The sequence below is a fragment of the Rissa tridactyla genome, chromosome 16 (genome assembly GCF_028500815.1).
Source record: "Rissa tridactyla isolate bRisTri1 chromosome 16, bRisTri1.patW.cur.20221130, whole genome shotgun sequence".
In the NCBI taxonomy this organism is placed as follows: domain Eukaryota; kingdom Metazoa; phylum Chordata; class Aves; order Charadriiformes; family Laridae; genus Rissa; species Rissa tridactyla.
The window spans coordinates 5,302,733-5,314,744 of NC_071481.1; the positions used below are offsets into that span (position 1 = coordinate 5,302,733).

A 12,012-nucleotide genomic window follows, 5' to 3' on the forward strand; every position below is an offset into this window, starting at 1 on the left:
GTATTTATTTGAAAATCAGGGGGCTAGGAATTGTACACTACCGTACAGCAACTTCAGTGGACATGATGATGAGCCATTCAATTGACGACATGTTTAAATTAGGAAATTCATAGTCAGTTTTTTCTTGGGCTTTGAGTGGAAAGGCTTGAATGTTAAGGTTAGTAGAAATGAATATTAATATCGCAGGAGCAAGTAGAAGTCTGAAATACGCCTGTATTGTGAATTTCTTTCTAGACCAATAGGAGTTGAAATAACCGACCAGAATTTCTTTTGGGTTTCTGAAGGGCAAGTTCATGTGGGTTCATTGTGTTTTAGGCTGACAAACAGCCTCAGGCTTCAGATTTCCATTTAGCATGAAGAGAATACATGTCACTCAATATATATAAACCTGCTGAGCAGTAAAAGAATTCAGAAGCAAGTAAACTTGTCTGTGTGAGGAGCATCTTTATTTTGTGATTTTTAAGTTGTTTTTTTTTAGCTGTTTCTTTGTGACAAATGGGGCGTCTTTTGTAGTTGTCACAAACTGGCAATAGATGCTTGGATACAAAGCAGCCTGAGCAATAGCCATGAGAATTGACTGAAGTTGTCATTCTCTGCAGCCATATAGAGATAGAAGTGTTCCAGAAGTATGGGATCAGTTGGGGGAAAAAAAGGCTGCAATAGCACATTCCAGCATGCTAAGGGTAAGGAGGGGCTATTTTGTATTTTCCATGGGCGTAAGTCTTATCTATGTAGGTTTGTTGCATTTGAAAAATGATATACGGCTTTTCTTTGTTGCTTGGGTCCACATTGAAGTCCTTCAAAATAAGATATTTGTATTTTGGATTTCTGGCAAATGAAAGTAATTGCTCTTCATGGTGAGTTTTGAGTAGATAATGTGGATGCATCTGTAAATGTTCTCCTTTTGGCATTTTTCCAATTTCTACCATGACATTGCTTTGCACCTGGATTAACTTGGTTTTTTTTCTTATCTGGCCTCTATTGCTTTGGAGACATCTTAACTGGATGTCATCTTTGTTTTTAAATGTTGGCGGGCAGCCAGCAGTGCCTTCCTTAAATGCAGTGTACTGGTGAGTCAACATGCTTGCTTTATCCGTGCTAGATGCCAGATTCTCTTTCTTTTGTGTCAACCATTTCAGGAGGATGCTTAGCCGCTTATTCTGCGGGCTGTCTGATAGCTCTGAAACTGAGGCTTGTGAAACTGAGATATTAAGAAAAAAAATAATTGCTTTTTGTACGCTTTCCCCGGTGAATCCTGAAAAACTTCCTGCAAATGAGTGGTGGAACGTCACGCGAATGGGTGATTAACCTGGGATACTGAGCAGTTGTCTAAATGGAATGCCTAAATGGAATGATTAGCCAAGTAAATCTGGGATAACAAAATGATGCGGGAATACTTTGATACGGTTAAATTGCTATAACTTCTGCATAAACCGGCTTGAATCATACTGTATCGAGGCAAAGAGGACGCATTTGGTGCGAGGTAGCTCAGATGCTTACCTGCCTGACTTCTGTGGGATTTTCAGGATTTTGGATGAAAAGTGCTATATAAGAGTGCGTTACAAGACAGATAGATTACTGTTCTTCTGGTGTTGATGGTTGATTACATCTATGCTATTTCAAGCCTTTAAAATGTACATATGTGTGCTGTCGCAACAGCTGCTACTGTCTTAGCTGGGAAATACACAATTTGAAATCGGTCGTTTGGAAAAGGCAAGTTGTACTTGAAATGAATGGATGTAATTCTTCTTGATTCCACAGAGATACTGGAGGTTGTTATATAAAACTGTTTATCATTATTTTCTTACTAAAAAAGAAAAAAAGGCCAACCAAACCCCAAGATCTTAGGGTATTTTACATCCATGAAACTTCTGTTTCTCTTGAGACTCCTGGTGCGAGGTATTTGGCTTCTCGCATGATAGGCACTGGAAGTACGCAGCAGCAAAGTTCAAACCAATACTCTTTAGATACCTATGTAGCTTTGCTGTTTAGCATAGTTTCCTGTGATGCTGCCATCATCATTAAGACAAATCACTGTATTTAGTAAATACTTGGTTAGCACTAGCATTTTTTTTGGAAGATTGTACTCCTGACCATGTCTCCTCCTCTGCTGGAATGCTGGAGTGGCATTAAGGATTCAGAATAAATGCAGTATGCCAGTTAACTTTTTCGCACCATTTCCTCGGCTTTAAAATTCTTTGCTCTAAAACTTTATTTAATACTTATAGCACAAAAAGTCTCTAAACACCTGCCTGTCCAGGGTTGATTGTTTCACTCCTTAGTTGATGCCATTATCCTTCTTGGCTTTGTTATCGTCTCTCGATTTAGTTGGGGTTAAGTTTGCATCAGATGGCACCTGGTAAAGAGGCGCCAGCTGTACTGAAGTGAAATTCTTACTTTTGTTGGCATTTTTATGCTAAAAAGAGCTGTGCAGTTCTTCTCAAAAGGGATGAGGGCTCACGGAGCTACAACCAACAGCAAGCCTAGGGAAGGTCTGAGTGGTGCTTCTCATGTAAAAAAAAAAAAAAAGCTTTTGGAACTCGTGGCCTGAGAAGTCGTGAATTCGTTTCAGTGCTGTCTTAGTGGATGCTTTTGTAATGAATGACGAAAATTTATTACATAACAAAATCTCAGGGATTTCAGTTAAATTTGTGTAAGCTGACCAATGTTACCTTATAGCTAAAAGGAAAAAAACCCAGAACTGTTTGGTTTGGAACTCGCATGCTTCAGAACACTCGAGCTGTGAGTCGTTAGTTTGTGGGAACGTGGACATGACTGTGCTATAATTACACTGCTTCTGCATACAGAGAAGAGGAGCTTCACTGTGGATAGAACTGTGATTTCAGATCAATCTAGATTCTTACCCTGTCTCTTTGACTCTTAGTATAAAATACACAATAGATTTTTGGCTTAGACACCTGTTTTGTCAAGCTCATTTGACTTTCCCAAATGCTGTTGCGAAGCGATTACCAGCGCAGCTTGTGAAGGATGGAGATCAATCTGGTGAAGAAGCCCACTCTACAAATAGCATTGCAGGTAGAAATTGGACACTTGGGTTTACGGGCTTTGCTTCTGATGGATCCTATGGTTATGTGATAAACCAGCAGGAAGGGACTCCTTGCCTTTTGCAAGGCACAAGTGTTGGAGAGGCTGCAGATGTTCAAGTCCAGGTTCCAGCCCACTCTTTGTACACGGCGGCTCTCAGCCCTCAGTTGGTGCTTTTCTGCGTGGGGTTGGGCGATGCTCCTGGGCAGGAGATTTGTTCTGGGAACTTGTGCTCAGACAGACATCTTCTCCAGTCTAGATTGAAATCATGGGTTGGTCTAGCTGAGAAATACCTTTGCTTTTGGATTTCTTCCAGTGCATGTGGAGTTTTAGCTATACCGATCAGCAGGCTCAATTTGAGACCAGTATGTAGAGATTATTGTATGGCCTACTGGGGAAAAGACTCTGCTGTCATGGTTTTGCAGTTAAAAAAAGTGTCAGTTTGATGGGTAGTGCCCAGTGAAGATGCTGGAGGCGCACAGTTTTGCATCTGAAACAGAGTGTACTAGCTTTCAGGTGTAATTTTTTTGGGACCAGTTGTTTTTGGAAACCTTGACTACATTGCCTTGGCATAATGCTGACATGGGACAAAATAAAGGCCTACTTGCAAATTTGTAGAGATAAGCTGAAAACAGAATTTGGGAAGATAAGGGAAGGTACAGAAAAGGAAGACAGAGGGGGGAAAAAAATCATTTCACACTGTAATTTTATGTGACTGGTAGAAAAGCTAGAACTATTTCCAACATTTTTCTTCTCTTGTTCTCGCCACTGAGATGGAGAGGAATGTCTTCTGGTGTAAGCACAACACAAATTCTGTGGTTATGGGATTATTGGGACATTCTGTCCCAATGTAGGAAGAGTTTTTATGGTAGGAAGTATTGGACTGTAACTCAAAAATTCATTCCCTTGCTTCATCAAAAAAACCCCACCAAAACAACCAACCTCAAACACGTAACTCTCAGAGTTCTCAGCCTGTCACCTGACTATTTCAGGCTACTATTTCTTGGCTTGTAAAAAGAAGATAATGGTGTTTTACTGGAATACTAGTATAATTTAGCCTTGCTGGCTATGACTGTTCTTGTAGCCAAAAGCAGCAAGTCCAGACCTGCATGACGGCAATGAGCCGTGCAGAATTTGGGGAGAGGTGGTACCTGCATGTAAAGCTTGGTTTGCCGGCGCAGTTGCTTTTATCCTGGTAAGGCATCAGTTACCTGAAATGGATGAGGGTGGGTAGTGTACACCTCTCTCCCCTTAGAACAGGGTATCATACTGCTGCCACATTTAAAATCAGACGCACAACCGTGTAATTCGGGCATATATCACCGAAGTGCTATAGATCTGAATTGCCTGGCCTTTCTCCAGCCTGGTTGATGTAGTTCCTAAGATTCTTTCTGCGCTTTCCGATAGTCTTAAGGTATTCCTGCTAAATAGCTGCTAAGTTTCCTTCTTCTAAATTAATCTTTGAGTTAACTCTCAGTGGTGAGAGAATTCCTGAGAACACATTGGGCTTCAAATGATTAATGAAGGGGGTTTTCTCTCAGGAGGGAGATGTTTTATTGCTATAAACAATGCAAGTGCATCCTTAGGAATGCTCTTTGTGGAGCATACGAACTAGAAAATGTTTGTCTTGAACAACTTTTAGATTTTACAAGACGTGAAGCAGGGTATTAGTTCTGTTTTGAAATGTGTCTTATAAAACTCTAAGACTTTGGAATTTTTCTTTAGAAATATAAATAGGTCCATGGAGAATCATTCACGGAATAGCTGGTGTTCTTTGTCTTCTGTCTTTTGAATAGCAATTACCTATCTGAATATAAAAGGAAAACACAAGGACCGTCCTTTTGAATATTTGTTTGGCTTTGGGAGTACAATCTGTGGCTTCTAGCAAGCTGTGTGTGAGTCTTCTGATTTCTAAGGTCGTTATCATTAATCAGGCACATCTTTCCTAGCCTTGCTGTAATTTTATTCTGAGGCACTGCTTTTGGTGGGAGTATTGCCAAGAATGTTTTTAATACAACAGACCTTATTTTACAGCAACCTTGTAGAGTCCAGTTGTCAAAAGCAAACAAAAATCATTACTCCGTTTCTGTCATGTCAAATGTAATTTGAGAAAGCCCAGTCCTTCCCCGAGGTAAATGTAACTCAGTTTGCTGCATTTCATCTATGATTGGTTGCCTTGGTTTTCCTCACAATTAGAGGAGAAAATATGTTAGTACTAGGTTCTTAATAGCAAGCTAACCACAAAAGATCTGATTAGTTTCCTGTCTTATTTTGATCTGGTTCGTAGGTTGTGCCCTGGTCATTTTTATTAACTAAATTCTGAATGGTCTTGTATGACTTCCTTTTGTTTTTCTAGCAAAATGTCTATTCAGATCGTTAATTTTTATGCAGTTAATTCCCTTATTTATCATCACAAAACATCTAGTTTCTATTTTTAGATCACACTCAGGATAAATTACATGTTATGCAAATGAAATGGTGGCTCTTTCTAAGCTTAAGCTGTTTTTTAATTTATCCTGTTTTTATGTTCTTTCTTGGAGGTACAGAAGTTAATTTCCATTATTTTAAAATCTTGGTGTTTTTTTTTTTTTCAAGATTGCGTATATATTGAAAGTCGCCGGCCGAATACCCCATATTTCATCTGCAGCATTCAAGACTTCAAACTGGTAAGGAAAATTTTTCACATCTTCTCCTTTTCCCTGCCCCATTCTCCAGCGAGATGGCAATATTTCTTAGGCTGTAGCTCTTCCTGTAGCTCCTTGATCCTTCTGAGTAAGTCTTTAGCTTCTGAAATAGTAGCCGCTTTGCTATTAAGACAGCCATCTATCTTTGGTATAGGCTTAGTTAACTGGGCTGTGGAGTTCACATTGTGGTCTACATCACTATACGGTTTTGTAATCCGCAAAAATACTGAGTTGAGTGTTTTCGGGAAATTGTGGCTCAGTAAGTTAAGCTTTTCCTGGGAAGTTAAATTTGGCTGTGCCTTTACCTCCAGCTTTATATAGCACAGCTGTGTAAGTGGAAGCACGTGGGCTGACTTGTGGTGACCCCTGTATCTCAGCTGCTGGGGGGGCTGACAGGCCAGACCAGTATGACAAGTCTATACTGGTTTGGAAAATATGAAATAATATTTAAGAATGCTTTAGCGCTTTATTCTTTTAAAATGAAAAGTCAGGGGCCTGTGCAAGAACCAGACTAGTTGGAGTTGGGGTTTGCCCCTTTTTATCTTTATTTGTGTGCTTAAAAGGTTAAACGTGTTCCTTCCCAGTATGCTGTAGCTGCCCAGAAGGCCCCTTGCTGCTTGGGCAGAGTGGCAGCCGCTGCCTGTTGGGCACGAGGGGACACAAGGGGTTCTGCAGTTTGCAGCGCTTCGGGTAGCGTAAACAGGATATTTGGGAAAGGGAACTGCTACTGCTGATCATCTTGCTGTTGTTGGCTTTTGGAAGTTCTGAATATGTAATAAACTGTCTTTCTGATCAATGTGCAGTCTACAGGTGTAGATCACCCGCTGTCTGTTGCTATCAGAATATATCTTCCTTTTCCAAGCTTTCTTACTCAAGCCTTCCGTTTTACTCCATACAAGTTTATTTTGTGAGACCATGGTGTTTTCAACCTGCAAAGGATATGACATCAGGGTTGCTGGCAACTTTGCATATTTTTTTCACGTGGGAACAGTATCATTGTTTTATGGTTACTTTTGCCTGCTCTAAGTTCCTTTCATTTCTCTGTTAGATTTTTTTTCTTCTTCTTACCGACATCATGCATAAAAGGAACTTGTAAAAAAAAAAAAAAAAACAACAACAAAAAAAAAAACCAAAAAAACCACCAAAACCTCTTCATGGTGACTGTACTAGCAAAAATGAATGTTCAGTGTGTTTGTCACTGTTTTTACTACTGGGGGGAAAGGAAGGATGCGCAGTGGAAAGGGCACTCAACTTCTTTCCTAGGGCGAGATACCAGCAGGCCAACAGTCTCGTTTAGCCTTCAGCTAAGTATGTCAAGTGAAGCAGGGAAGTTAGAGTCAACAGCTTTGAAATGTCGCTTACTAATTATGTTATTTTGTTGTCATAAACTAGGAGGTTTCGGGTGAGTGTATGAGTCTTGCCCCATTCCTGCTGTTGTTGTAGGTGCAGTTCTGGGGCAGTGGCTGGAGCACCATTCAGTTTCGCTCACGAACTGAAGTTTAACTTGCTTTTTTCAGTAAGATCTTCGATCACAATTACATTTGGTTTCACATTTATTGCAGAACTAGAAACTGGTTCTGTGAAGTCTGGCAGTTTCTTCTAGTTTAGCATTCAAGCTTCTTCCATGTGACAGACAGATGGCAGGAGGCAAAGACGGCAGAAGCAAATACTGAAGTAGAGAATGGTGTATTCCTTATAAATGGGTTTACTCCCCTTCATGTTAATCGAGTTGTATTAGAAACAGCATCTTTGTGGTTAGAACTGCTTTGTCTGCTTCACTTTCACAGATACCCGTGTGGAAAATGGGGTGAGGTTGGTTACTAATAACTCAGTGAAGTCATGCTGCTGCAGAAGCAGATGTGACAAATGAGTTCAGAGCAGCTTTGTACTTGTGCCTAGAGCTTGTGACTTGGAGAAACCGATAATTGTTCTTCTGTGCATGCTCTTTGCAGTGCCAGCAGTTATGGAAGGTAACATGGTATGTTTTATTGCATTAGCTTGTACTTTCTTGACGTGAAGATGAACAGGTTCTACTAAGGACTATACTAGCGGGATGGCTCTTCTGCTTTTCTGAAGAGCGATTGTATTTCACCAGTGGCCATAAAATCCTCGTGATGAAGCTTTACTTACTGCTAATTTCTTTGTAATCTGTCTCTGCCATCCTGCGTTTTGTTGCTGTGTGTTGCTTCACACGAATCAGAGCTGTGATGCTGCAGAGATTTGGACATTCCCACCGTGAGTTGTATCGGGATAAGCTGAGGCTGGGAGGAAGAGCAGTGGGTTTGGTTCCCCAGCACTGGGGCAACTGGGGGAGCACAGTGGACTTTGGGAGTCCAAAAATCCAATGGTGCATCAAGGCTGGCCACGTGGGAAGAAATTAAGTGATTTGATCAATCCAGCATAACTCTGTTAAACACTGTCATGGGGGAGCACTTATCCTCTTCTGTCTCTTCCATTTCTGTGGTACTGGATTGCCTCAAACTTTCTGGGATTCATGTAAACAACTTTCTGGAACGGAGAAGTAAAATATGATTCACTGTGATGTGTTGTGTCTTAGGGAAACTGTCGACAAGAAGAGGCACTTTAAGTAATTATTGTGTCCTTTCTGGTCTGCCATTGCTTCAGTGCTTCCATATCACGGCTTTCACTGTAAGATTAATGTCGTCTTTCAAAATCACTTTCAGTAACGCGTCGAGAGTCAGATGTTCTTGGGGAGAGAGCTCAACAGCACCAGCACCAAAGCGAGGAGAGGCTGCGAGCTTCTTGGCGTGCTTGTAAGAAATGGGCTGACTCTTCCCGCAGCTGAGAAACCGCTTTGCAAAGTGGTGATTTGAAACCTGCGGGAGCCGCGAGGGCGCTGTGAGGGAACCGAGCTGGTGACAGAAGGGACTTCACCTCTTCCTTTATTGCTTGTCCTTTCCTGCTCTGTGGTGCCGGTCAGGAGTTTGGAAAAACACCTGTAGTTCAGACTTGCTGTTTGCTTGGGATAACGCGCTTCAGGCTTCAAGAAGGAAAAGGCATGCTCGATTCCTGGTCACACTTCAGAGGTTTCGTTACGCTCAATTCTCTCCGATACGTACAGGGAGTTGCGTTCATATAATGATCACACACACACACCCCGGCCTCTGTGTCTGATCTCCGTAGTTCTGGTAGGATTTTTTGAGTTTGGTTTTTTGTTCGAGTCTTGGGATTTTTTTCTTTACTTTCTTTTTTTTGGTTTGTTTGCTTTGGTTTGGATTTTGGGGGGTTTTTTGGTTGGTTTTGGGTTTTTTTTTTGTTTTTGTTTTAAACACTTCCATACACAAGGATGTCCAGTAAGGTTTGGAGACAATGAAACAAGCTATCTCTTAGTCTTAAATAGGAATGTTTCTCAGCTTTCTCCCGTAACTGCGAATCCAAGTGGTAACTTCCCCTAGTTGGGCAGCTGACAAGTTTCACTTTTTCTCACTAATGATATACGTGTAGAATATTCTTAGTAAGGAAACAATCAGGAATAATTTTTTCTTCTTTAAATGCTACTTATGGCATAAAAGCCAGAAAAGTTGCTTGTCTCTAAACTGGAGTTTGTACCAATAGGGGAGGTATTGGTGTGGTGAACAGGAACGGAAGATACTTTAGTAGCTGGTGGCAGCTTAAGTTCCCTGGTGGTTTGCTACAGTCTTGTGTTCCGGTTTTAGAATTATTGCATAGCTGAGACTCATTCTAATGGCGAATTTTTAAGAAACTAGTCAAATTAACTATGTTTTTGGTGTTCAGAATGATGTGTGATGTGAAAGGTACTGCAGGGGAAAGACCCCAAACTGTTGTATGTCTTTAAGGCAGTTTTTGTTTGTGTCTTGTTTCAGCGGAGGATGCCACAGCGAGTACAAGTACTACATTTGCTTTTACTTCGCCTTGCCACAAAATGATGATGGATGTGAAAAAACACCTTCTAAATAGATACAATTTCTTTCTGGTGTAGTATTATTTTTAGAATCCCAGAAAACTGAGTGCTTGTTTCGGACCCAAACAAAGGGTTGGGAATCTGGAGTGAGGCAACAGTGAGTATTTTTAATGCCGAGTCTCTTGGCTCTCTCCTCTTATTTTCATCTGCCTGAATTTTGCTTAAGGCGGCAGCTGGATGGGATGCAGAGACTGGGGGTGAATGAAAACTCCTGTGTTTCAGCTGCTGGCTGCATGCTGAGATCTGAGCGCTGGGTTCGAAAACCAGCTGCTTCTTGTAGGAGCCTTTTCTGTTCAAAAGCTGGTAAGGTTTCATGATGGATGAGCAGGGAAAACATGCAGGTATTTTTCTTTCTCTCCGTTTTTCAGCAGATTAGAAGTGCAGTGTTGGTCCAGTCTATCCATTGAATCAAATGCTTCCTTACACCATTAAAAAAATAGATCATGTTTTTCAGCTTTTGCCTTCTAATCTCTTTTGTCTTCGCATAATCAAGAATTTTGCTAAAATTTCTATGTCTTTAGTGGCCACTAAGTGGGAATTGCTGAATTGACAGTAAATTTTAGTTGCGACATTAATTTTGTCAGACTTTCTCTTTGCGTTCATTCTGTGTGACAAACTCCAGAATTGATTACCGGTATCTATCGGGGACTTCGATAGAGCAGCACAGTGATCTTTTCCCTGGTGACAGGTTGTCCTTTGACAAACCATTTCAGCTGTTTGTGAGGTGTTCTGGAGGAAGTCCATAACTCTTCAGGCAGGCAGCAGAATTTAGCATAAAGGTAATTTTGTTGATGGCTTTTTAAAGGTAAAAAATGCTGCTAAACCCACTGTAGCCTGATCTGAACTGGCTCTTGTTGGCAAAGCTTTCTCTGTGCAGGGAGCTGTTAAATTCCACAGGGACGCACACATCTAATACAGTGCAATAATGGAGCTGTTGGATAAAAAAATTTACAGGTTTCCAAATAGTGGCATTATGTTAACTTTTTTTACTAGACCAGATGTCTTTGCTAATAGATTTTTTTGTTAATTTAGCTTTTATTAAGATAGTAGTGATTACAATGTAATTTAAGTTTCTCCCTGGAAATACTCAGTACATTTAGTATGGATGTTGTCTGGTGATGACAACAAGAACTGTCAAGTGCTAAGAAAGTGTATATTTTCATTTATAAACCTGAGTTTAGCACTCTATTTTTTTACTAGAAAGCTTGATTTCTGCAACAGTAGATAGTAACCTGGTTAGTTAACCCATTTTTATAGAAGGGAAAGAGTAGGAATTGGTGGAAAATAATTGCCCAATAGGAATGGAAAAGTGTTTCCAGTGAATCTTGTCTTGCTTAGAAAAGGGAATTTTTTTTCCCCGGCTGCCTACAGAGCCAAATTGCTTCAATAAAAATTACATGGCACTAGAGCAGACGTGTTCTCCAAAGCAAAAAAGATGCGTGTGCTTGAAGTGAGCATCGCTTCTCTTTGTGACGGAGCGTTGAACTGTACTGCAGCGTGTAGTGGGTTTTTGTTGCCCCGTGTTTCTCCCCACTAGAAAACCAAGATGCCCTTTGTCTGAGCTGGGTCACTGAGGGGGATGTCCCTGGTCTTATCCAGCGCTTCGGGTGTTCGCTCAAGGCGGTTGTTCTGTTGTGAAGTGACATCTCGAAGATGTAAAAACACAGAATTAACGTTTCTGTAGCTCTCATACTTTTCTGCTAGTTACTTGTGATGGTTTGGTTTTTGTTGGGAATTTTGCAGAACACTGAAGAGTAAGTTCCTTGGAAATCTGCTGTTTTCATTTTTGCCCTCAAATAGAGAAATACTTACTGTACTTTTAGATGTTGGCTGTTACAAGTACAGCTTCTTTTTCCACTCCTTAGAGAGAATGGTGGGGTGGTGGGTCATGCAAAAGGGTGTAATATGCCATAAAGGCTTTCCTTGTTTGCTTCACTTCACCAGTTCTGAATTATTGAACTTAATACATTTTAAAACTGAAATTGCCTTAGCCTGTCAAAAGAGTATGAGAGAGTTGTCTATACTTTTAAAAAAAAAAAAAAAACAAAACCAAAAAACCCCAAACCCCCCCGGCAAAAACAAGTTACTAAATTCTTTTTTCCCCTACTGACTGGGTTTTGCGTGCTCCTTGTGACCCAGAAATTTTTTTAACCTCTCTTTAGTGCTAATTCATTTTGCTCTGGATTAATACTATCCTCTTTCAGGATTCAAGACCAGATTATCCTTAAGGACTTTGATTAGGAACGAACTGTGGTGAAGCAATGCTTAAATCTGGTTTTGGTTTATAGCCTTACATATTTTTATTGGTTATCAGTTCCTTCTCTGTCACGGGTGGTACTA

The 12,012-nt window shown here is 40.6% G+C and overlaps 1 protein-coding gene across 5 annotated transcripts in view; it reads left to right on the forward strand.

The window, feature by feature from the left end:
- Positions 1 to 12,012, forward strand: part of RERE (arginine-glutamic acid dipeptide repeats) — a 243,524-nt gene that overhangs the window by 85,959 nt on the left and 145,553 nt on the right. For all 5 annotated transcript variants that reach the window (XM_054222253.1, XM_054222256.1, XM_054222255.1 and 2 more), the window contains exon 3: positions 5,641 to 5,711. In XM_054222253.1, coding sequence (XP_054078228.1) covers positions 5,641 to 5,711 — 71 coding nt within the window. The remainder of the gene's footprint in view (positions 1 to 5,640; positions 5,712 to 12,012) is intronic.